The sequence below is a fragment of the Apaloderma vittatum genome, unplaced genomic scaffold (assembly GCF_000703405.1).
Source record: "Apaloderma vittatum isolate BGI_N311 unplaced genomic scaffold, ASM70340v1 scaffold2206, whole genome shotgun sequence".
NCBI classification, from domain to species: domain Eukaryota; kingdom Metazoa; phylum Chordata; class Aves; order Trogoniformes; family Trogonidae; genus Apaloderma; species Apaloderma vittatum.
In genome coordinates, this window is record NW_009719809.1 from 69,837 (window position 1) to 95,624 (window position 25,788).

The following is a 25,788-nucleotide window of genomic DNA, read 5'->3' on the forward strand; positions in this document are numbered from 1 at the left end:
ACAAGTATGAGTGCCCAAAGTTTATTCTAACTTTGGAAGTTAAATCCTGGCAGTAGAAGCTTCAGTTTACATTGGGGCACGCAGTTCAGAATTTTGATTTCCATCTGTAGTACATGAAATGATACAATTAGAATAACACAAATCTTGAGTTTGGGATTTGTACTAAAAAGGACACAAGAGCCATCGGTCAGGATGTTAAATCAATAGTTCTTGAACGTGGTCAGTTTGCATATTTTGAAGGTAAAAGTGTGTATACTAGTGCTTTATGAGTGTAGTTACTGAACATCCTGACTGTTTTTCACCCAGAGATTAATGGGAAAATCTCCAATGAAACCAGAACTACAAAAAAAAAAAAATCCTCAGAGCTTGATACAACAAACCAAATTAGAAACATTGCACCCTCTGCTAGCTGTCTTGTTGACTAAAGAAACTTTGAGAAATCAAATGCTAATTTAAAAAAAAAAAAAGTTCATTTTGATTTACAGGATGAAATATTTTATAAAATGCTAGTATTTCATTTTATCTCTAGTAGCTTGCACATGCTAGCCTGACTTGATCAAAACCTGATTTTCACAGAGAAGCCTTGTTTAATAGTTTTCTTCACTGAAGAAAGTTCTGCTTCTAGAATGTAAGGGATTTTTTCCCTCCATCTTTTCAGTTTTAGAGGGCTCCCATTTGGTTTTGGGATTTTATATATCCCATGTTGGCTAATACTTGGATTAAAAATAATAAAAAATTCACGTGAAACAACTCTAGACCTTTGCATTGCAGTACTGAATTGTAGACAAACCACGCTGATTGGAGTGATTTTTTTTTCCTGTGTAGTTAAGTTATTCCTGGTCTTTTAAGAAAAGCTGGTCCATTTTAGGAAATTACCATGAAATGAGCAAATCCAGAAATTTAAAAGATGGAGAATAAAAGGTAATTCTAATCACATCTTCCTGAAGAACCAGTGTGTAATCATTCCTCTGAGCTAGTTTCCTGCACAGAGAAATGCTTTAATGTACCTCAAACTGGATTTAGTCATACTTCATAATAAGAGTGTCTACAAGTGGATTTACTCAAGAATAGCTACAGTTGTGTTTAAAATTTGCAGCCTGTTTTCTTTAATCAGAGTTGAATTTCAACCTTAGAGACGCCCTGATAGCAGGGTTACAAAGCCATTTCAGTTTTTTTGGAATGCAAGTGGTTCAAAATCAGTGGGGTTGATCCCTTTTCATGAATACAGGGAAACTGTACCACAAAGAAATATTCGGGTGGTGCTTGGCACAATGTAAAAAAAACCCCAACCTCCAATCTGTGTCAATTGGAGTGTAGCAGTTAAGTGCATTTTCTGTAATTATCTAGAAAAATAGGGGCAGTTCTCCCCCATCCCCTCGCAGACAGTCCAGGCATTTACTGCTGTGATGAGTAAGTACCAGGTAGATGTGAATTGCCCCTAGTTTGATTTGCTGGTGATTTAGCTGTACCCTTGGAAAGGTTACTCAGAGAAACAAGGCAGTGTAGAAGCAGTGAAGAGGAAATAAAGCAATAAAAAAAGTACTCGCTCACACTGTGCTTGCAAAGCATCCTGCTGCATCGTCAATCTTCGGTTGAGACTTGGCGAGGTTCTTGCCCCCATGGCTTTTCCAGAGCTCTTGTCTTCTGATGATTAGATATATTCTGCTCCCCCTGTTCAAATTTATTCATGGCCATTTATCCTTGACAACTCCAACTTAAAAAGCTCTTCCTTACTCTTTGATGTTGACCTCAATGATGTCAGAGCTTTCAGCTGCCCAGCATTAGGCTGTGAGCACGGTTGCTAATGATAAGGGACTTGAAGTTAACCACTGCTTTAACTCCTGCCTTTGGTAGTAGGCTGCTACTCTCTTGTTGCCTACTGCCCAGTTAAAAAGCCGTTTAAAAAGTTAGAAAGCTGTTTCTTTGCCTTCCCTCTGCACAATTAGACATCAGAGATCAGCTTTGGTTTCATTTTGTCCCTGAAAAGTGGTTTGTGTAAAGGTTATACTGTCTTTGGCTTCTCGTCCTAATGGGCTGCTGGCCCTATCCTGGTTGTAACAATCAGCAGTTAATTCCCAGGTACTCCTATGCAAGTTTTATAATACAAAACATAAGACAGTCTACCTAGCTTTCTAAAAGCTTATACTGCCTTTTTTTGTTGTTATCTGATGACAACTGAGCCTAATTATTAACGTTTGAACATAGTTTGAACATCATTTGAACAGCTGAGAATTTTTTTCCTCCTCAACAGCAGTAAAATGTTCCTTTTGTCATATGTGTTAAACATAGATTGAAATTATTTTTTTTTTCCAAAAACATCTAGGGGATGGAGGTGCTCAAGTGTCATTAATTAGTTTTGATAAGAAATCCAGATTGCTCTAGGCATCTCTCAACATTTCAGACATAGTTCTATATATACATCCGAGGATTACCCGTGATGAAAAAGATGATTTAACATGTAGGAATGATTCTAGGAAGGCAGGTAATAGAGAGATGAGACATGCACTTACCTGTCATTTTTATTTTTAGGAAAGAAAAGCCAGTATCAAAACATGGGGGTTTTTTTGTTGTTGTTTGTTTTTTTCTTTTTTTTCCTTACGGTTTCTTAAGGTTGGAATGCAGAAAATTCTTTGGAGTGTATATTAACAGGCTTTGACCTGGTGATATTTCTCTAAAACCTAGAGATGTGAAATGCAAACTGCTGACGTGCTCTCCAGGCAGGTTTGTGGGAGGGGTTGATATGGATCAGAGCACGGCTCTCCATCCTTGCTGACACAGCCCTTGGCATTGCAGACCACAGCTTTCCCCTACTCACGAGGCTTTTGCCAAGAGCTGCTGTGGCCGAGGACAGTGCTTCATGACCACCCCACCTGTTTTCACTATGGTAGTTTGAAGAGGGAGGTCAGACACCAGAGAACAGGGAAACTTCATCAGCTTGTCCCAGCGTAAGGTGTCCCCCGCTCAGAGCCCTGAGCAGCGTGTGTAAAGGATCGTACAAGTAGCTTGCCCAAGAGCACAGATAATTAAAACACCAGCGTTGTTGGGATACAAGATTGCAGTTACATGGTGCGTCTTTCTGATTGTTTTTCCCCCCTTGCTGTGATGGCGCACATCAAAAAGCACATGAAAATTCATCAGGAATTACCTTCAAACTATTATGTCATTTTGCCAGAGTGGCAAGTGTTTGGTATTTACAGAGCTATTGTGCCCTTGTGCTGTGGCTTAGTCTGAAAAGACTTTATGAAGAAAAAGGCCACCATAGCTTTCTGGACTTTTTGTAGGACTCAAAGATTTACCGAGATTTTAAGCTAAACAGCTCCTATCATGTATTTTCCAAGATTACTGCTTTTATAAATGAGCTTTGATTCCCTTGAAACTTCCAGCATCCCCTCCTTCTGCTGCTCTTAGTAGTGTGAGTGTGTCTGTGCATGTGTGTCTTGAAGCAAATTGCTCGGAAGTCTATTTCTACCTATCTGCTTGTGTTTAAACACATAGCGATGGATCAACACCACTCCGCTCCCCCTCCAGGCACTCTAATGCTTATCTTTGCTCTAGTTACCCTGGAGATGCTGCTCCCAATGCTTATCTTTTAAGTATGGCTATTGACTTTTGCAATGCCACTTCGTGTATACGTGTGTGTGCAGGTGTATGGCTATACATTAAAAAAAACCCCAACCATGTACATGTGATTCTGCATAATATAGAGAGTTTGGAGTATTTCTTAATGCTTGATTAGTCCCAGTGTTGCACCTCTTGGCTCTCATTAATTATTTGAAGCAGTGTCACCAGACTGTGACACCTGATGGGATGTCTGATCATTTGAAGTTGAGAAGTGCTGTCACCTTCTGGATCCCAAATGGTTGTATCACTGCCACATCCACTAAAACCAGCTTTGTACATGAAAACCAGTATTTCTGGTTCCATTAACCCAGTTTCCCCTCCAAAGCTGTTGGAGGAGGCTGGATTAACCATAAGGATTAATCAGCGAGAAGAATAATGAGACTGTTGAATTTAGGTTAGTTTAATTCCTTTACATTCCAGCCACTGCTGTTCCCATTGTGAATATCCATATGCAGGTTTAATACAGTTTAAGTAATCCCTCTAAACTATAGCCATTGTTAATGGAGATTAGCTTTCAGGGACAATTAGGTTAGAAGAATATTTATGTATTAAATACAGGTTAATTGACTAAATCCTAAAACAATATGTAAGAAAATCTAGGGGAGAGAAATTACCTGCTTTGTTTAATGTGGGGAGAGATATTTTTACCATAATTTTCAACATATATGGCCTATCTCTTTGTATTTTTTTTTATTTTTTTATTTGGATCTGATTTAGTCTACCTTCTTAAAATACCAGAATTCCATGTATTTCTGGAAGTATTCTGTTATGAAGATGCATGAGAATTTGATACAAGATTTTAGAAGGAAACCTCTCCTAGGGGTGCTGATTATTTTGTGGCTTCATAAATAACCATTGTATGCAAAAGGAATGGATTGGGGGAGATGAGAGGACCAGAGCTGATAAATTTCCTGCAGAGTCTTATTGTTTCCTTGTTATGAAACCTTTGGTTATTTGGAATGCTAATGATGCCATAAATCTAATTTAATTCTTAAAAGATTTGCAATATTAAAAAAGAAAACCAATCCCCCACCCCTCCCAAAACAAAACCAAAAACTTCCAGATAATGTATTTGCTGGACAAAAGAATCCTTGCAGAATTACAGGGCATTTTTTTAAAGGCACTATTTATTCTTTTTGTTTGCTCTTTGGTGTAGTTTTTTTCATTGTGCCATAGATATGCAAAAGTACTACAGATAGCCTTATGTAGAAGAGAAAAGGTGTGCTTTGGTCATACTTTTTTTGGTGTGTTCTTGTTTTTACTCACAAAATGTCAAGAATAGCAAATACATTTTTGGTGGAAGGCATCTGTAGAGTTTTGATGAACGCGAGCTCCCTTCTTAGATGAAGGGCCCACTGAGGGCTGCACCTTGCTACTGGAGATCCTGAAATGGCAGATTAGATCAAATCCAGTAAACTGGCTATTGGGGTTGCTACACTCAAATGCATTTTCTGCCTTATTCCTCTTACTCCTCCTTGCTCCACTAGAGTGGATGTTCGCTTACTTGCGTTGAGTTGGTGCAGGATAGTAGGAGAGCAAATTGCAGAATAAGGGTTATCTATTACATTGCTGAACTCTGGCTAACTCCAGGCTTCCAACTTTCTGAGCTCTGTAATTTCAGTCTGACAGACTTGGGGTTTTTTTATTTTTAAATCATCTTATTAGGCAAGCAGTTTCATTAAAATTACTGGGACTATTCATGCTGTTTGCATTGATCCTGTGCTTGTGAATGCCTTAGCGGGCTGAGTACCTTGCAGGTAGTTTGGCATGCCCTTAAAAGTAAAATGCGCTGCTTTGTTTCAGGCTCCGTGCTTGCATTGAATAGTTACCTCCCTGAATGGCTTCATTAAAATCATTGTCACTACTGGACGCTCAGTAGAAATGAAGCTAATCTTTAAACGCTGGTTTCTAACATGGACAATTCCTGTGTAGCCAGTCACGTTAGAATGTGTCGTTTATGTTGAATTTAAGCCCGTTTGGAGTTTAGGCGAGATTGTACAAAGATGCAGCAGATCTCGCGTTTCCAGGTGTCAAATGTGGCGTACAACGATCTCAGCTGCGCAGTTGGGTGAACGGTGGGAACTTCACAATTCACTTGGCGTGGTTGCCAGTAGATAAATAAAAGGAGATGCTTCTTCAGGCTTACAGAAAGAAATTGAGGCATATTAATCATTGGAAAATTGCTGCTCAGTAGAAAATCTCTTCTGGTGCAATTACAAACTATATTTTCTTCCTTGTAAGAGAAGGAACAAACAATCCACTGGCTTTCTGCCTATCTGCTTGATAAAGAGGTACCGAAAACATGGCACTTCTGTATGACATTCAATTAGGAGCATTTCTGTAAGTTGCTGAGAAAAAGCTCTTTTTTTTTCTCTGTTATATCTAAACCTCTGAATTTATAAGAGAAATTTAATTTGGACTGTCTGATTTCCTTGCACATTGCATGCAGAGTTCTCCCAGGGATTAGTTCTTCTCTTACAAAAGCGCTTTCCTCCAGGTGACTGTTCCTGATGCCCATGCTAAATTGCTTTGGAGACTGTCCTGTTGCACAGTCTCACTCACTCTTCTGCTACCTCTTACTCCATAATTGACTTCATTTTCCTGCCTTTCTGAAAGCTGCCTGCCTCTTTATTCCCTCAGTCATTGCCCTGCTGCATTACTGGTAAATGTCATGACTCCTGTCTCTTGCAGCTTTGGAGATATGTTGTCCTTTACACTGACTGCATTTGTTGAGCTGATGGATCATGGGATTGTATCGTGGGATACATTCTCTGTGGCATTCATTAAAAAGGTAAATCTGTAATCAGTGCTGTCTGTTCTATATCAGTTTAAATTTTTGAGGTGAGTCACGGTTTGGTTTTTTGTTTCTTTTTTTTGTCCTCCACCAGGTACATTGATCAAAAGGTACATGAAAATGGGATTAAAAAGCTTTTTCAAACCAGAAATACTTGTAATTGCAGGATCTGGCCCAACTTGTGCAGAAATTGATGGGCCTGAAAGGAGATCAACCCTGTATTAGGCTTATTACACAAGAAATTGCTTGCTCACTTACAGTGTGACCTCCCTGTGCAGATGTCATGCAGTTAAAGTAAAAAATAATATTTTTATTTAGTGCAAATTAGAATCAGTAATGCTATATTTCTTGAAAAGAAAACTCATTGCTGAAATGTTTCTTCTAGGGGTAGAGGAGGAAGAGAAGTTAGTTAGTTTACAAATTGAAATTAAGCTGGTACCTACTGAGTTTATCAAGCTGAACTCTGGCCCTCCTGAATCTTGCAGCTGCCGTCTGTGGTTTTGAGACAAATCTTTCCACAATTTTCAACATTTGTTTGTTTGTTTTTTAAGCATGTAGGAGATACACAAGAAATGCAGAAACACAGTAGAACTCTTAAGTATCGAGATTTAACAGAATTCCAAAACAAGTTTTTATATCTGATGTAACCTTTTCATTCACTGGGGAAAAAAATTAGAACCCCACAATTCCTTACAAAAAATTTTCAAACCAGATTTGACTCAAATTAAAGTGTGTTTATGTAAATTCAAAACATAAATAGAGTTACTTCACTAAAATATTAGAAGCGGTTATGAAACAAATACGACCTGTGGCAAAAGTATCTTCATTTTAACAGTGTGTCAGAGAAAAGACTTTGAATTTAAATTTAGTTAGAAAGTTACTAGCATTAAATGGGAATACAAATTTACTTTTGTTGCCAAAGTGAAAGCAGAATCAATTATACAAAGTGCATCAGGTATTAAAGCTCAGTTATGGTCACCAAAAAAAAAAGGATGGGTTTTGGACTTTTTTCTTGTTTTCTTTTATTTTTTTGCTAATCTTGCAGTCTGAATAGGTTATGAGGATGATTATTGTTATCTTTTCGTGACAAAGAAAATAGTACAACTGTTTATTAACTGACTTTGTGAGATATGAGGTCAAGCCCAGAATGCCTTATTTGCTAGGAGAGTTTAGTAAGAAGTGCATGAAGAAACTTGTTAAAATGAATTTGAATCAATCTACTTTGTTAGTGAGTCAAAAATGATATTTTTTGTGTAACCTCATCAACATATTTTGCCCTGTGGGTTGTGCAGTAACTGCAGAAGGAGGTACTGTGTGCACCCCTGTTAATAGCTCATGTCTGCTGCCCGGCACTTCCATAGGTTTCCCTGGACAGTGACCCAATTTAAAAACCAAACCAAAAGAGACAAAGAAAAGAACTCTAGAAGTACCTACGAAAAACAAAAGTGGTGGGTTAAAAACCGAAAGTGACTCTGGTGGATGAGAAAGGGACCAAGGAGAAGAATAGGACAGGAGAGAAGGACAGTGAATGACAGAAATAGAGACAGAAATTGAGTGACAGAATGATAGAGTGACAGAATGACAGAAATAGAGAAGAAAGGCACAGGAGTGTCCTGACCTGCCACAAAATTAGAAACCAGAACAGCCGAGCCCTCGGTGGGCAAGGGGTGAACCTAAAGCCGAAGCTTTGGCTTCTGTCTCCTTGGTGGCAGTCTGCAGCTTTCTTCTCACTTGCTTCTCTGACCCTGGCTTTTGACAGAGCACTTCAGGGTGCTCATGGGCTCACTCGAGTGCTTGACAGGACGGAATAGGGAGCGGATAAGTTTCTGCTGGCTGAGGGGGAACTTTGCAGTCAAGTGCTTCTGCCCTTTGAAGCTGTCTTTCACGTTAAATAGAAGCCAAACTGGAATGCGGGGGAATAAATCCAAACTTTTTCTTGAATAGTGTTCTAACTTAAAATGTAGAAGCTGGAGGAGACCTCAAGGGGAACCTCTAACTGCTTCTAATGACTAACTGCTTGGGGTTGGATGCAGCCTCTCTCCCATCCTTTGGGTGCACAAATACTGTTATACCAACGGCTGCAAATAAGAATTAACACTTTCAAGGAGAGCTTTGTTCCTTATGCTAAGGGAAAATAGCATAATTTGAAAAAACTTCCTTATTATACACTAGCTGTTTTTCTTGCTTATGGCAATCAAGTTTATTTCCAGCTTCCGTTAGTTACCTAAAGGATTTGGATGTCCAGATTTTAGAAAATGTCGTGGTCTTTGAATATCAAAATTGGTGCTCCCACCTTTAGTTCCTACAAGAGGAGAGATGTAAGGTTTATAGTACTGGTTGAGATATTACAATTAATTGCTGTTTATAACTGTGTGATGCAGAGTCTTAACCTTGATGCATTGTTTACTCTGCCTTATAAATGTTCTGTGCAGGGAAAGGGAGTGGCAGCAGGGAAAGCATCTCCATGTCTCACAGCTGTCAGTTGTTTTTTCTGTACTCAAGTGTAACTTTAGTTCCTTGCTTGAAACTGAGATGCATGCTTTAAAATTTTAATATGTGTCAGGACTTAACAGGGAACAAAACTTTATCAGAGTTTTCTGTAGTCCAGGCAAATAACTGATGAATATACTACTGCTCAGAAAATCACTGCTGTTTTCTTCATTGTTCTTTCCCTGTGTGTTTTTTGTTGGTGACATAGTTTATTTTGTTTATTTGTTTGGTTTTTAACTTTTATTTTTTAACTGTTGAATTCTTGCCTGTGCTTTAAGTGATGCTGAAACAGGATGAGAACTCAGGTGCTGTAGTTTATTTTGCCAGAGGTTTATCACCTGTCCTCACTTCACATATTTAGCTCCTGTTTCAGCAGAACACCGGGGCTGAGCATGTGAAGGCATTCCAATTTCTAATTATCCTTCAATTTGATTAGAAGTTAAGCACCCAGACACTTCTTTTCTATGTGGCTACATATGTCCTGACAGGACTATGCAGATACTTAGTTTACAGGTGTTCTGCTGAAGAAATAGTTTTATCCTTAATGAGACACACTCATGTGAAAGTGCAAAGCAGTGCAATGAAGTTGTTTATTTCTGGAGGACAGCTTGTACTTCTGTGAGCTTGCATTATTTTTTTACCATGAGACATTTTGATAAATGGGTGCAGGGTTATTTTTGGATGTTGAAAGCATGTGATACTCAAGAAGCAGAGAATAGCAAGTAACTCAAATTGGAACTCCTATTGATGTTTCTCTTCAAGAAGGGCCTTTTTTTTTTTTCTCCCCCCCACACTCAGAACTTCAAGTATGGCAATACAATTTATTTTTAGTCTAGGAACTGGCATGCCTTATTTATCAGGGTAGACAAGCCTATTATTTTTGGTCAGACTTCATGCTTTACCAAGGTGGTTGTGAATATATGTAGCTTGACATGCAAGTTACGTAGCAGATGTTTTGCATGTTATGTTCAGCATGGGACGCCATAGCTTTTTAAACACACAAGCCAGCTTCATGCCTGGGGTTTGTGATTCAGATTAGAGGATATTACAGTCCAGGATCAGAAGAATAAATATATCTAAGGCAGCCTGGCCTAGCCTGAGGTTATAGTTACCTATATAGTTATGTTTCTGCAGGCCCCCGATATGAATATATTCTATCCCAGTGAAGCATTTACAATGCCACTTGAAATGTCACCGGAGGGAGCCGCTGCACCAAGAATAATTCATGTGTTGGGGCTTTTACAGAGGATGGTGACAGCAGTCTGACAAGCTGGGATGCAGTCTGGACATACTGTGTTCCTGCTGCACAATTGAGCTATGGATGCCCAATGACTGAGGCATCCAGAGTGCATTTGGTTTGTCGTGTGGGCTGCAGTGCATCACAACCAGCTGGGTTACTTTGAGAGGTAGGTAGGGTGATGCAGTGCTTCTGAGACACAGCTTGTTCCTCTAAACAGTGCAGTGTGCATCATGTACTAAAGTAAATGCTCCTTGGGCTCAGGCCTTGCAGGCAGCAGGTATTGAAAGTCCGGAGCAGAAAAAGGCTGAGTTGCTTCTTTCCTATTCTCTAGGTGTGCGTGGATTGGTTTGTTGTTTTCTGTAAAGTCAATGTATATTCCCTGAATTGAGTTACATCAGCATGGCATATTCAATGCAAACCAAGTAGCAGAGCAAATGGCAGTGCTGCAATAGATGAGAAGAAGAAAAATCTGTCTCTCTTTTCCTTGTTTCCAACCAAAGTTGCAGAAGGGGTATTTTGCTCCTTCAGCGCTACTGAAAACATCATGAGTGCAAAACAGTGTCGTTGTTCACATGTCAACATTTTAATATTTTAACTGGGAATTTTGCAGACAGCTAGGCAGCTTGTCCACCCATAGAGCATGCGGTTCCTCCTCGAAAAAGAAAATGATACCAAGGTCTAAGCAAGCATCCAGAATCAGAAACGGTATAATCCCATTAGTGGCTTGTAGCATGAGCAATGAAGAAGCGTGTGGACTTGAAATTTTCTGAAAGAAATGCATCAAACTTGGGACACAGCCACCATAGTCTGTTACTTGGCTGTAAAGAGCAAGTAACTGTGGTCACATGATGTTTCTTCTGTCTGTCTGTGCTTCCTTGGGTGCCTTTCAGCTTGCCTGTGCTGGTGTTGGTGCATTCAAGGAAAACCCAGGCAGTTCTGGCTTCCTGCAAGAAGGCAAGCTTGTCTTCTTGGGAAGCTGGGTCTGTGGAGTTGAGGAGCATGTGGAAGAACTTGTGTTGCCCCATCGTACTGCACAGCTGGGTTGGCTCTGCAGAGGTGTGGGCAGCATGTCATTGCCACGCTGCAAAAAAAAGCAAGCAGAGTTTTTCGTTAACTTGCCATTTCTTTGTGGCAGCTTGCAGTTGAAGTGGTGGTGGTTAATGCGTGGATGCTTAGAAAGACTGGACTCTAGACGATGGAGCCTGTTATGCTGATCAGGGATCATCAACAGTTTTAATTTGTAACCTGGAGGGAGCTTTCAGTGTTGGTAAAAGCAAGAGAAGAAGAAAAAACCAAAAGCCCCAAAGCATGTTTTGCTAGTTTGTTTTTCCAGAAAGCTCGGTGTAAATTTCTCTTTTGAAACATTTACCTTGAGCCTAGATGCTTGTTTAGAGAAAATGGGCCGCACAGATTTCTACTGGAGAGAATGAGAAATAGTCTGCTTGTCCTTTCCAAAGTTACCCTCAAATACTATATCCATTCTAGTTCTTCAACACTGATTTATCATGTTCATAATACAATGTTGGTAATACAATTTCAGTGGTGATTTATGCCAGCTGAAGAATCTCTGTCCCTGTGTCCTTTGAAGGTATCTGCAGTGCCTGCTGGTTGATTGTTTTCAGGTATTCATTAATACCTGGCATGTGAACAAAGACCGCTCTTATTCCAACGCCTTTCTTCCATTTCTCCATTTTCACGGTGAGATCTAAATTCTCTAAATGTCTAAATTTGTAGATAGCAAGCTACGTGAACAAATTTGCCTCAGACATCTCTATCCTGCAACGGTCGCTAGCAATCCTGGAATCGATGGTGCTCAATAGCCACGACCTGTACCAGAAGGTGGCACAGGAGATCACAATTGGGCAGCTAATCCCACATCTCCAGGGGTGAGTGTCTTCAACTGCTGCCTGATACCGTGGATTATGACTTCTGGGTTTTTTTCCCAAATGAGTACAGCGTTTGAAAAAAGAGTGGTATAAAGAGTGGCAGCGTCCTGTATAACTCCTGCTTTCAGGAGTTGTTTGATTTTTTTTTATTTTTAGTTTATTTTTTTTTGCTAGACTGTGCACTTGAAAGTGAGAAATGAGGAGAAGAGCACCCGTACTAATAAAACACTTAACACAATTAGCAGGAAAATAGGGGTTGTTTTGCTTGCAAGCATCTGGGAAGTGTGAGAGACAAAAGCTGATCAACTTTTGGTGAAGGCATAGTTGAAAAATCTTTTTGTTAAACATTAATATGTGCTGGTTAAACTGATGGAAACTGCCTCTTGTAGCATAGGGTAAAGATTGTATATAGAATACAGTTACGCTTGCCTCCCAGATGAGACGTGTCCCACTCACCTGCAAAGCTGTTAATAGCAGCAGATTCATCTCCAGAACCCTTTAGGGAAGATTCCTCTTCCTACCTGTAGCTGTTGGGCATCTGGCAGAAGAGAAGCTGGTTGTCTAGGTTTCTGCTACAATCAGTGGAGGGTCAGTGGCGCTTCAAGGGTGTGATTCATTCCACCTTCCCTTAATGCAGAGTCTCCCTCTGGAACATCCTGTCTCTCTTAATAATAGAGACAACTTGATCACAACTAACTTTGACTGATTGCCTAACTTTTACATGGTTAAATGCAAACAGTCCCTCCATTTCTACCTGCAGCAGTGAAACTGGAAGATATTTCTACAGCTCGTGTGTATTCATGTTCTTCGTGTTTATAATTTTGTTCCAAGCAGGACAGACCAGGAAATCCAGACATATACCATTGCGGTAATAAATGCACTTTTCCTTAAGGCACCAGATGACAAGAGGCAGGTAAGTTGTTGGGTCTTGTATAGTTACGTATCTGTAGGAAATATGTGTCATATTCCATACCTGCAGTTGTCCCAGTCACGCCTTTACTGCAGTTAATTCAAACTGAAACTTTGTTGGTTTTTGCTGGTAAACCATTTGTTTTAACAGAGCTACCTCCATCTTGCCCCAATATTAGTAGGGTTTAAACATTCTTCTGTGCTTTTGTAGTTCCCTGTAACCTCATATGAACCGTATTGACTGTGGCTGGCTGTAGTATTTATTGTACTGAATTCGTTGCCAGCACGACTTGCAAAGCCAGGCTATTTTTAAAAACCCCCCCAGATTTTTTAATAAAAAAGTGCGTTCCTTTTGAAAATGTAAATATCTTGCCCTCTAAGCATTTCATAGCTTTAATAGCATACTATTTTAAGTTAACTTTAGTGCCAGAGATCAGAAGTCTCAAAAGGAAGTATTTCCAGATTGCTAGTTGCGGTTAAATGAGGATGGAATGCGATGTGTTATGAATGAGAGAAGTTTTATCCATGTTTATGAGGTCATTAGCTTGTGTCAAAACAGATTTAGTAATTTATTTGTTTAACATTTCTGTCACCAGGAACAGTGATGATAGTTCTTGTGGTGACATACTGTTAGTGTCCAGAACAAGTTCATTGAGAGCTCCTGATCAGTTCTGACAAGGACTTTTCTTAGATTTGTTTGCGTTTTTTAAGTGCTGGAGATTTGTTTAATCAAAACCCTAATGGGTAATATTTTTTTCTTTTTTTTTTGCTTCAAAAGTATTTTTAAAATTGCAAATGGGAAAGTCACACCATGATTTAATGGAGAGGGGAGAGTAAAAAAAAGATTACACACACACACTCCTTTTTTTCTTCTTCCTCCAACACAGTCTTCGGCTATTAAGGAAAGAAGGCACCTAATGAACAATAACTGGAATAAAAACTTTCAGTTTTGGCATAAGTCTATGAGAGGTCCTTGTAAGACACAGAGAGATTTTTCTTTTTACATTTGTAAGTAGCTGCCACTGGTTATGTTTCTGTGAAAAGCATGCTTTGGTCACATTTGAAGTTCCTATGTGCAGACTTCACCTATTAAACAGAATTGTTAGTCATAGAGCTTATGATCATGAGAATATAATGATCTGATTTGCCTTGAAGGCTAAGGGCTCTGACACTGGCAGAACATTTCCTTCAGCCTTTAATAACCTATACCAAGTTGTCAGAATCTGGTAGACTTCTCTTTACATGTGTTTTGTGGTTAATCAGCAAACCCTACACCAAAGGAGGTTGGTGTCCACTAGCTTCAAGGTAGAGACGACCGATACAATTCACTGAATTCTGCCTTTCTGGGACAGCAAGCAGGGGCCATGCAGCCTCAGAAGTTAAGGTTCAGCACCCACCACTCCTTTTCTGAGAGTGAGAAACTGCCCGAAACACCGTGGGACTCTAGAAGCTTTGGCACCCTCTCAGCTGCCATCTTACCAGGACCAGCATGATGTGGATGACTGCATTGCAATTAAGGAAAGGATTTAAATTGGTGCTGGTGTTCGAATTTCTGAACTCCTTTCCCTCCTTTTTTTTTTTCTTTCCATTTCTGTGATGCAAAAAGCCAAGAGGAACAAGGTTTTTCTTTTTTAAGGAGGACTCCCTGGTTGCTTGCTTCGTCTGCTGCTGTCGAGTACCAACTCATCTAGAAAAACCAAGGGTATTTTTAAAAAAGTCTTTATCAGAAACAAGCTGGGAGTTTGAACATTGTAATGGTACTGTGAATGTTTGAAGCATTTTTATTTTGGCAATCGCCTGCATTTTTGCAGAGACATGTTGCCATGGGAAATGAGGTGGCAAATTTTTCAGAATAATTCTCGTTCTCATCTCTTGCTACAATACTTATTTTAGAAGAAAGAGCCCATCAGCTGCTAATAGCCATGTAGGCTTCCTGGAGACAAAGTTGATTTTGATGCAGTAATTGGTTTTGTGAATGTTTGTTGCTCCTATCATTTTTTTCCTCCAGTCACAAAAGCCAATATCCCAATAAGGGCTTTTGAAATTACAGGTGTAAGAAAGAAGTGACAATTTGATAATCCCCTCCAAACAGTGAAATAAAATAATTGCTTTTTTTCTTTCTTTCTTTTTTGTCTTTTTGCCGTGGATGCAGAAAAGACTGGCTCATGTTCTTTACCTGCCCGTCCTTTGGCAGGGGGTGTACTTTGACAAAACCAGCCAGTCTGTTCGTGGCAATATGGAGTGAATCATATGCCTAGCACTCCCCCTGCAGCTCGGTTGTGTCGTTGCAAAAGAGATGGAAGCGGCTGTACCTGTTCATTGCTGCTGTTATGCGCAGTTAAAACCTGCTCAGCCAGGAAAGGCTTAAAAACTAAAACTGAGTTTCTCGTGTTTGGTCCCTTCCTTATAGTTCCCAGGTTCTGTTGCAAGGCCCTTCATGTGGTATAAAGAAAACAGTCAATATCCATGCCTGCCTCCTGTCTTGTAGTTTTTGAATTTTTTTCTTTTTGAAATTTAGAATTATTTTCTTTTTGCAAACAAGTTCTCTCGCTTGCTTTTATTTACATTGTTTCTGCAGCCGTGCTTCGGTAATCCAATTCTGTGTATGTTTTATCTAATAGTCTCAGTTTTCCTGCTTCCTAGTTTCTTGACCGTTACATAAAAGTGGGTACATAAAAGAACGTCCTTAAACCTGTGTCAGCATTGATGTGATTTGTTGTGCTGTATTATGTAAAGCTGTGAGACATGAGCTCTATTTTCAATCAATGATCTTCTGATTCCAAATATTACTCCTTTGTGTACACATAAACAGTCTCTAAATAGCAGCATGCAATATGTTATCTGAATCCTTAAATGGTACATTATGAAAACAAGAATTTAAAAATAATTACATGATGATAATTGCTATAAGTTTTGTGCATTGTATGTCCTGGCATACGTCCACAAACACAGATGTGTATTTTTATATTAATGGAAAAAAATTGTGGAACTTAACTATACCTACAAGCACATGCTTCATTTTTAAGATTAGCCTCTCAGGCTTGCTAAGTATAAGAGATTTCCTCCTGTGCCCTGTAGGACAGTTTGCAGCATGGACAGCCAGGATTAGCTGCTTAAGAATGACAATGAAAGCATATTCTCCTTGATAGTGACTTCAGAAAGAGAATTTAAGACAGAATAGTGGACCAATGTCAACCTTACTACCAAAATGCAGGGGAGAAGCGTTATTTGCTCTGAGGAAACAGTGCTGAGTTCTAGGCTGATTTACTGAGTGCAAGTTAAAGCACTTGAATTCAAAACAGCCCAATTACTATAAGCCAGCACGTTGCGTGACATCTTGTTTCAGAGTCCTAGCTGCCTTCCATTCCGTGCTTCCTTCCGGGGTGTTTGCAGGAGGAAGGGTGTGCTTGAACGAGCACGTGTAAATTCCGTGTTTGACTCATGGAGTCTCTTCTGAGGTCTTTCATTGTTGCTTTTGGATCACCAAAGTCCTCAGCTTGTGACACACTTTGTTTCACTCTCTTTGGCCCTTTTCTCATGGTAATATGAGTTTGTGACCCCCAAAATAACGCAGACAGACATATAGCTGATATGCTGCTTCATTTCCATTATAAGTAATATTGCAGAAACTCCAGATAAGAAACTGTTTAAGTTCGTGTTCTTCTAGGTGTGGCACTAAAATACCCGCTTCGGGCTAATTTGTAATCCTCTGTGTGTTTTTTTTTTTTTTCTTTTTTTTCACTAAATCAGGAAATGGCAAACATTTTGGCACAAAAGCAGCTTCGTTCCATCATCTTAACTGTAAGTATATAATTTTCAAAGTTACTTTTCACTAGCAGAGAGAAAAGGTGTCTCCAGTTTTGACGTTCATAGATTTTTATCTTAATGTATCTTAATTGCACCTGTAGTTTGACATGTTTTGAAGTCAATAATATGCGAGAAAAAGGTTTGGTTGTTGAATGGGTTCAAAAGCGATTATCAGAAAGGGAGATTTCCCTGGTCAAATAAATTGTGATTTCTTCATTAAAATGTAACACTGAATAAAATAATAATACCTCAACAATTTTCTTCCCATGAAGCAAATGAACTTACTTTATTGTGCAGATGAGGGATTATCTGAGGAATTTATAGCAAGTCCTCTGTGTTACAGTCTGGAGCTGGTGACAGCTGAGCAAGCCATGCAGGGCCTTTGAATGTCGCACAAAAAACTGTGTATTTTTCGTTTCTGCCGATTTTCTATCTTGATATAAAGTTGCACATAATTTGTCATCCCTTGCATAAAAGCAGCATGAAATATAGTTCAGAGTGATGCTAATTAATGTAATATAAAAGATTTGTATCTGCTATCATGGAAAGGCAGAGGGATTTTGCCTTTGACTTTAGAGTGAAGGGAAGATGCTCTTTACCTGTTAGGATAATGATGCATACAAAAACCCCCAAGAATTTCCTTCAGAGGGCATATTTTTACACTGCTTGTGTTCGTAAGAAATTTGGTTATTAGCACGTGGATAATACTCTTACTGTTGTAAAATGCTACAGTGCCTTTTTGCAGACAGATTCTTTTACTCTCTGGACCTTTGCATTATCGGTTGCTGTGCCCATCTCCTTGATGACTCCTCCCTTACGTACGCTCTGCTGTGTTCAGGGACCTGGGTCTGCTTCCCAAATAGAACCAATGGGTGTATTTTTGCATGCTGGAGACTTTTAAATTGTTCTTCGGTTCGATATCTGTTTCCTGAAGGAGATAATTCTGCACGTGCGGGGTGTTGTATGCTTTGTGTATTTTTAAGCAGCCTTCTCTGTACAGGCTGGAATCGTATGGTGGAGGTAGGATTGCAGTGTGATGCTCACTGCTGCAGCAGCAGCCCTGTTATATCACTGTACTTGGTGGCTGTGTTTGTAGCCAGAATGCTTTTCTGCTCAGGCAGCTCCTCTCTTAAATATTTTCTTAATATACTCTCAGTATATTATGCCACTTCTCAACATACATAGAGGCTCTATCTAGTGGCTGAAAGGAGAAAGCTTCAGTGTATTGTTACTGTAAAGTTCTGTCCCTTAAAGTGGCTTTTACTGTACCTAAATCACTAGCAATAGGCCTGGTTTGATTTTCTTTTTTCCCCTTCTTTTCCCCTTCTTTTCCCCTTCTTTTCCCCTTCTTTTCCCCTTCTTTTCCCCTTCTTTTCCCCTTCTTTTCCCCTTCTTTTCCCCTTCTTTTCCCCTTCTTTTCCCCTTCTTTTCCCCTTCTTTTCCCCTTCTTTTCCCCTTCTTTTCCCCTTCTTTTCCCCTTCTTTTCCCCTTCTTTTCCCCTTCTTTTCCCCTTCTTTTCCCCTTCTTTTCCCCTTCTTTTCCCCTTCTTTTCCCCTTCTTTTCCCCTTCTTTTCCCCTTCTTTTCCCCTTCTTTTCCCCTTCTTTTCCCCTTCTTTTCCCCTTCTTTTCCCCTTCTTTTCCCTTTTCCTTTCCCAAAGTATTAGATGGCAAGCACATACTTAGAGAAATGGAAACACCTGAGTGCACCTAATGTAATTTTCTGATAAAATGGCATTCACCAGAGTCTCTCTTTCTTTGCAGCATGTTATCAGGGCACAGAGGGCCATTAATAATGAAATGGCACACCAGCTTTATGTTCTACAAGTACTTACCTTTAACCTTCTGGAAGACAGAATGATGACAAAAATGGATCCACAGGATCAGGTAAGGACCTGGCACGGTCTGGTCAGAGCAGGAGGAGGAGGAGGACAGCTGTTCATTGTGCCCAAAGCTCTCTGTGGAGGAAAAGACACTGCTAGGAATATTACACGAGTCATTCATTCACTTTCTTTTTCTCTCTGTGAAGCTGGGTTAGGTTTTCTAGTTGTTAGAAGATGTACTGGCTACATACAACAAAATGGCCAGAGCTTTCTCTTTAGCACGTAGTTCCACGCACTTAATTTGGTGTCATACTGAGCTGAAACTCTGAGCGTTTGGTTTTTTTGTGTGCTTCTCTGAAGCAACAGAAATACATGATCCTTCTTCAAAGTAGTTCTGCAGAGCTGAACTGAACATTTAAATGAAAGCTGTCAATCTTGCTAGAGTTGAAGTTAACCTGTGTTACGATAAAACCCATTTTTGTTACTGGGAACCTCTGTAGGAGGTGTTCATTTGTTTATTACTCACTGCATCTAAACACCAGCTTTAGCACTGTTCATTGTACATGAAGAAAATGGACAGTTACCAAGAGGAATGCAAAGTGCCAAGCCATTCTAGTTTCACCCAGCAAAGTCCTTAAGTACCAGCTTAATTGGAAATGTATGTGGTCCCTTGGCTTCTGTGCTTCCATGCCTGTGGTTAAAATTAAGTGCGTAGTTAGCAGCCTTGCTAACATGGAGCCAGCTTCCGGAAGCCAACACTTAAGCATCTGCATGAGAACCTCAAAAATGTAAGGACTCTGGAAAATAGGAACCACAAAGTCATTCCTGCTGACTCTCTCTGAGTACAAAGTGGGGAATTGAAATAAAGAAAGATTGGGCAGCGGAGGGAATACACTGTTTTGAAAAAGCTTTTATGGTATTGTTTATTAAAGTGTCAGGTACGTTATTTTAATATATTTTTTTTAACGCTTAATTTAACTTAGGCTCAGCGGGATATCATATTTGAACTCCGAAGAATTGCATTTGATGCAGAATCTGAACCTAACAACAGCAGTGGCAGTATTGAGAAACGCAAATCTATGTACACTCGAGACTATAAAAAACTTGGATTTATTGTGAGTATTTTTGTGTGGTGGTATACTGAAAGTGGCTGAGCGCATCTGTTGTAGTATATCTTGTAATCCCTCACTTCTCTTACTCGGTCTTCTTGCTGTTTTCTTAACAGGAATAGCTTTTTTTTTTTTTACTTTTTTTTTTGTCTTGGCAAGTCCTATTAACCCCAAGTGCCTGCTGTAGCAGAAGTGAGAGTTAATTGGAAGAAATAACTGCCTGAGGTTGAAGCATGTAGTTTTGCATGACACACTGTAATTAAAATGTAGCTTTTAATGATATCTTGGATAAACAGGCATTGTTTAATGGATCTATGGCAGACCTGTAGAGTCATTGTACTCTGTTAATAATAATGTGGATTGATGAGCACAACAAATCCAAGATAGAACCCGATGGGGATTTCCTTGTAGGGCCTTGTGTTTTGGTTGCTTGAAGTCCTTTCATCTGTGAGTGGGTGATGCAGAATCTCTTACATTGACTTAATCAGACCAATTGGAGGTCTGGTCTTTCATGAAACTGTGTTGGGGATTGGAGCATAATCTGGATAAAATGTTGCGTGCATTTATATTAACAAGTAATATATCTTTCTTCCCCCTCTGGAAACAATAAAGCACGCACAGATAAATAAAGCATGCACAAGTACACTGCAATCAGTATCTTAATTTATTGTCTCCTCTAGGTTAGCATGCATTCTTCTTTCTCCTTAGGTGAAATTGTATGCTTCATATCTTATGAGATTCATTTATTTGCTGTTGGCCTGGCAAATAGACACTGCATATAGTACAGCAGCTACAGCTATAATCGAGGTGATTTTAATCATTGATGCAGGCTGAGGCTCACTGTGCAGTTCAAGCACTCTGCTTGTGTCTGTGGTGCAGGGCTCAGCGTTACCCAGTTCCCTTGAGGTTTTGGGATGAGGCTTTCTGGGTCCTGACAGTGGTTTCCCTTAATGATGAATGTGGAAAAATTACTGCTGCATCAATGTTGTCGTGTCTGCAAGGAGCTGTAAGTAAATAGACAGGAACTTGGCATTTGGGGATTGTAAGCATGATAGCAAAACTGGTGCTTTGAAGAAGCTTTTGAAGCTCAGCATGGGTTTGATGTTTTTTTTGTGGTCTATGAATCTGCTCTCTGTTCCTGTGCAATATAAGACCATTGCTATCCCAGCTTCTGAGACTGGCAGCTCCTGTGGTGAGGTAAGCAAAGGACTTTGTGCCCTCGAGGCCAAAACTGAAAGAAAACGCAGGCCCTGGCTTGGAGACATAAGGGCTCCATATAGAGCCTCCAGCTTGTAGGTGAGAGCAGAGATCACTGTCACGGGAGGAGGACAAGTAACTGGTGGCAAAGAATGAAATTTAAAACAATTGTTCTCTAATTCAGGCTGATTGCTTTTGGATCTCCGTGGCTCGCTCTAGTTTTAGGAGATGTTGAAGACTCTCAGATCCCACAGCCATCACTGGCACCTAATCACCTAAGCACCTCTGAAAATCTGATCTCGCTTTCTTAAAGCTGTAAAACTCTGAGCATGTAACAGAGCATCCAACAGAATCTGAACTGGGACTCACTCAGAGATCTGAATTCCACTCCTTTCTGCTGCTTAACAAGGACTAAAGATCACTAGATGTGCACTAGTTGTTCCAATGCTTCTGTTTGGCCCACAGGATATATTTTGATTCTGCAGATCTGAAATTAATGGCAGCATGTTTTAGCTGATAGGAAAACACTTGGTGTGAACTGAAACACGTCAGTGTCTTGTCTGAGTTTGCAGGAATTTTCCTGCTGTGCCTGTGCAGCAGGGAGATATTTGTTAGATGAATTATTCTCATTTGGGCTGTTCCTTGGGAAGCCTACAGAAAACACTCCAACAGTTGTCAAGAGTGATTACTGAATTACGATAGCCTGCCGCAAGCTGTCTTCATTGCACTGGTGTTGGTGGTCAGGATGCTCATTTCTTGAACTGATTAATTGTTCTTTCTGAGGGGGAGAGTAAAACCATATCTGGCCATCAAGTTGTTCCTGGATTGCTTGTTCTCTTTCTGTATGTGGAATACAAGAATTCTCTTCATTTTTCCCAGCCACATCGAAATGCTTTGCCCCACTACAAACGTAATGTTAACAGGAGAAAAAAGTCCAGATATGGTTTCAGAAGTTTACAGTATCATTTGTAAAACAACTTCTTTAGAAACCTCCATCCAGTTGAAGCAACCGCAAGGCTCCTCCAGATGGTTTTGATGACCCATGTGAAGCAAAGAGATTTTTCAGATGAGACAGCCTTTAGGGGGTTTATTAAAATGCTGGTGAATATGACAAACGATGACTTGGGAGATCTAGGATACACTCCACCCTATTGAATTATTTTCTGAGTCAATTGCAAATTAAACAGCCTGAATTACTTATTATTTTTACTCTGTTTAAAATATCTTCTGCCACGGAGATCCCAGTGCTTGTCCCTTTTAATTTGTGTAGCAGAAGTAGAGTTTTGTAAACTTTCAAATAATAACGTAGTTCTTTGTTAGAGATATTTTAAAGATAGAGCCATGTATATTTGTAATGATAAAAGCAGTCCGGAAAATTCTTATCTGTTCAGATGATTTGTTTTGTAAAGCTTATGTATGTGAAGCTTTTGAAGTTTTCCTGCATTTGAGTAAACTTAATTCCCATAACCATGGGCTTGACTTTCAAAATATTATTGGTGGTGGCATAAGAGAGTGAACATAGGCTGATGAAACAAATTTGGGAGGTTTCGGTGAAAGGAATTACTATGTCATTCACAAGTTGGGTGACCTTTTGGATTAGAGATATAGAAATGTAATTTTATTCAGTGATGGGAAGTGCAGTGATGTTCATTTAGGACCACTGGCAAGAATTTCTTGTGTAGGCAAATATTGATCTATAGCAAAAGATAGGAGAGATTGTGCAACGTAGCCACAAAAAAGTAAAATGTTCAACTAGGACATATCTGGAAAGGTATTTTCAAAGCAGCTAAACTGTAAAGGCCATTTTCTGCATTTCTGAGACATCATCTAGAACTGTGTATAATTTCAGTTACCTCATTATTTAGTTTATTTTACAATGTGCAGCTCCACCTGGCAGTCTTACAGAATGTTTTCTAAGCGAATACGTAGATCTTCTCTTTAATACTGAATGTCTTTCAGGATTGTTTTTCTTCAATATTCACAAGCTTTCTTGATTTATTATATTTATGGGGCTTAATATTATTTGGAGTTCAGCTGAACTTCATTTTAAAAGAAAGCTACTAAATAAATTGTAATATTATGCAGCAGAGGGCACTAGCAGCATACCAGATGTAGGCTGTTCACAAAAGTTGTTAAACATTAAAAATCATTTCAGCCTTAGAAATAGCAGAAATAACTGTTCTGGGCAGTAAATTCCCATTTCTCAGTCAGATGGCAGCAGATGTTTGATGTTTAGGTTAAATGGTACCTCTGGGGACAGTGAAAAGTTACTTAATTTGGCTCGTGTGTCGCAGTTTCTATTACAGTACAGTGTAATAGAGTTTCCTTTTTGTCTGGCACTGGTGACATATTTTTTCCTACTGAAATAATGTTTTTTTTCTGGTGTCTGATTGGTTTTCAGCCTTGTGTAAGCTCCATAACAGGGACACTTCTTGCAATCTGGATTTTTTAGGGTATTTTGTTGTTAACAGTATTTTGTTCTTTAACAGTATCTGCAAATCTATAAAAGATCATATCTTGTAAATGTAGTTAAAGATCTAATCAGAAAAACTTGGGTTTGATTGTCAACTCAGGCCATTTTCATGGGCTACCAGCCTTCTTTGACCTTTTGATATAACTTTAAGAGTGAAGTTAAAACTGATCAGAGTGAAATATCTTTGGGTTTGAGTCTGTGGGAATGTACGGACTCTGTATAATCTCAATCCTTTAGTGTTTTGATTTTTAAAATACTTTGTTTGAGCCATTTTATGCTTATTACAAAAATTAGTTGGAGGAATGAATCATCCTTTAAATCAGTTTCTTAATATCAGGTTAAGTTATGTTATTTTGTGAGAGGAGGATAAAAGGTTTTTTATAGTTGTATACCTTTCCAATATTTTTAAGTTGTGAAATGGTAAACTCAGAATCTTAAACTCCTTGAGATTGGAAATAATATGATGCTTTCAAAGAAAATCCACTAACGAATGTAAAACTGCTAATTTAAAATTAAGGACACCAGTGCATTGCATTTCTGGCATGCATTTTTCATATACTACGTGTGATTTCTCTGTATTTTTTCATTTGCTGCTCATTTACTATGTGCCTCCCAGTTATAAACTCGTGGGGGCAGGCAAGCTCCATGGAATTTAACGTGGTAGGGCTGTGTAGTTCAAGTTTTTATAATAACAGAAGTGTTCTTTTTGCTGCTGATTTGTTTTGTGACTTCTCTTAGAGGTGGATCTTGGATATCTTTCTTTGGATGTTATGTACGGCAGATGGCTCAGAATTTGCATTCAGAAAAAAAAAAAAAAGAAGAAACACATCCTCCCAAACTTGGTCAGACGTAATTTCTTTTGTAGTGTGGGCTTCCTCTGTTTCACAAGGCTCCTCTTGGATAGCTGACTCCACGCAAACTCTGGCTTGATATTGAAGTGCTGGTAGATTTGTGAAACACTGTAAATTCAATTTAATGTTAATTACTGCAAATAATTTTTATAAGCCTGTCAAATTTTACAGCATATCCATCCATGCATGCAAACTGGTATGTATGTTACTCTATCCTTCTCCTCTCATTTCTCATAGGGTTTTTTTGCCTGTTGTAAGATTTAAAGGACAGTAAATAGCATAGTGCACAAAGTGCTTAGATTTTCTTCAGTTATACAGAATTGCAGACATTCTCTTTGAATATGTGAGTTCATTAACTTAGGCCTGTAAATGAATTAAAGGACAAGGAGGAGAAAAGTGACTCATTTATGAATAACTGAATTATTTTCCAAAATTAAGAACACCTTTGCAACTGAATTCTGAATATTTTGATTGTTTGACGTAGTCAGCTTGTTACACAGCCTTTATGTGAGTGGCAATAGTATGTGTTGGTTTAAAAATCTCTCGTTTTTCTTAAATCTTCCTACATTTTGGTGCATCTCTGTCCTTTATTTGATGTCTGTCTGAAGGAAACTGGAAGCAGAGCAGAACAATTCCCAGATGTGCAAAATGTGCATTTTGCAGAACACAGCTTGAGTCTCAAGAGCTTCACATTCTTGTAGATGGAGATGAAGAAAAATGGGAGTCAAGTGTACTGAAATTCCACAATAAATGGGTCCAATGGGTTTTTTTTTGAGGGGGGGAGTTTTATTTTGTTACCTCACTACTGAGGGCAGACAAGGGTGCGCCTCGGCTACTATTGACTTAAGACAAAAGTACGGACTCAGGTTTTGGGAGAGATTGGTCCTTTTTTTGCAAACCCACCCCTGACATCTACAAAGCTTGCCTGTTTGTACTCGAGCAGGGGGAAGATTTTCACCATAGAGACAGTTCTTTTGTATGTGGGGGCCATACATGTGGAGGTAGCTAAAATATCACAGACACCGACAGTTCCTTTACTGTAGATTAGTTTTCAGCTTGTCCTCTGTGGTTACTGGAAGCTTGACCTAGTTACAGGTAGTAAAAGAAGTGGCAGCGTGTGAATCAGAGCTCTGTAGTTAGTTGGTTTTTTTTTTACCTAGGACATCTAGCTGCAGTTGACATTCCAGCTCAGTTCCCTGGTTTAAAATTGGGACAGCTCTTGTGTCTGGCTGCCAGTAGATTCCCGTGGTTGATTCGTTTTGGAGTAGAGTTTTCTCAGAAGCAGAGCTGACTTCTGTCTGCTCTTTAGTTGAAGTAAACGTAGCCAAGCCCTTTCCTGTAGTACGGGACAGACATATTAGCTAGCTTGCTTAAAAAAGAAAAATGTGACGCTTTTTCTACAGAAATACCTAAACAGAGAGAGCGAGATCTATCCCAATTTACCTTTGTGATACTTGACACGGGGTTTAGGTTCCTTGCTTGCCATCGTATGCTTTACTGGAGTTGGTAGTTGTTGCAGCAGGAAGGATCCCGTTCAGAATTTCACTCAAGTCTTCCGAGCGATGATGTGTGGGAGAGGCAACAGCAGGAA

At 39.3% G+C, this 25,788-nt stretch overlaps 1 protein-coding gene across 1 annotated transcript in view; it reads left to right on the forward strand.

Annotated features, from left to right (window-relative positions):
* Window positions 1–25,788, forward strand: part of LOC104274962 (engulfment and cell motility protein 1) — a gene marked incomplete at its 3' end in the record, with an annotated part of 91,739 nt that overhangs the window by 47,856 nt on the left and 18,095 nt on the right. Inside the window, exons 7-12 of the mRNA XM_009870762.1 lie at window positions 6,313–6,412; window positions 11,880–12,031; window positions 12,866–12,944; window positions 16,691–16,741; window positions 18,509–18,631; window positions 19,551–19,682. Coding sequence (XP_009869064.1) covers window positions 6,313–6,412; window positions 11,880–12,031; window positions 12,866–12,944; window positions 16,691–16,741; window positions 18,509–18,631; window positions 19,551–19,682 — 637 coding nt within the window. The remainder of the gene's footprint in view (window positions 1–6,312; window positions 6,413–11,879; window positions 12,032–12,865; window positions 12,945–16,690; window positions 16,742–18,508; window positions 18,632–19,550; window positions 19,683–25,788) is intronic.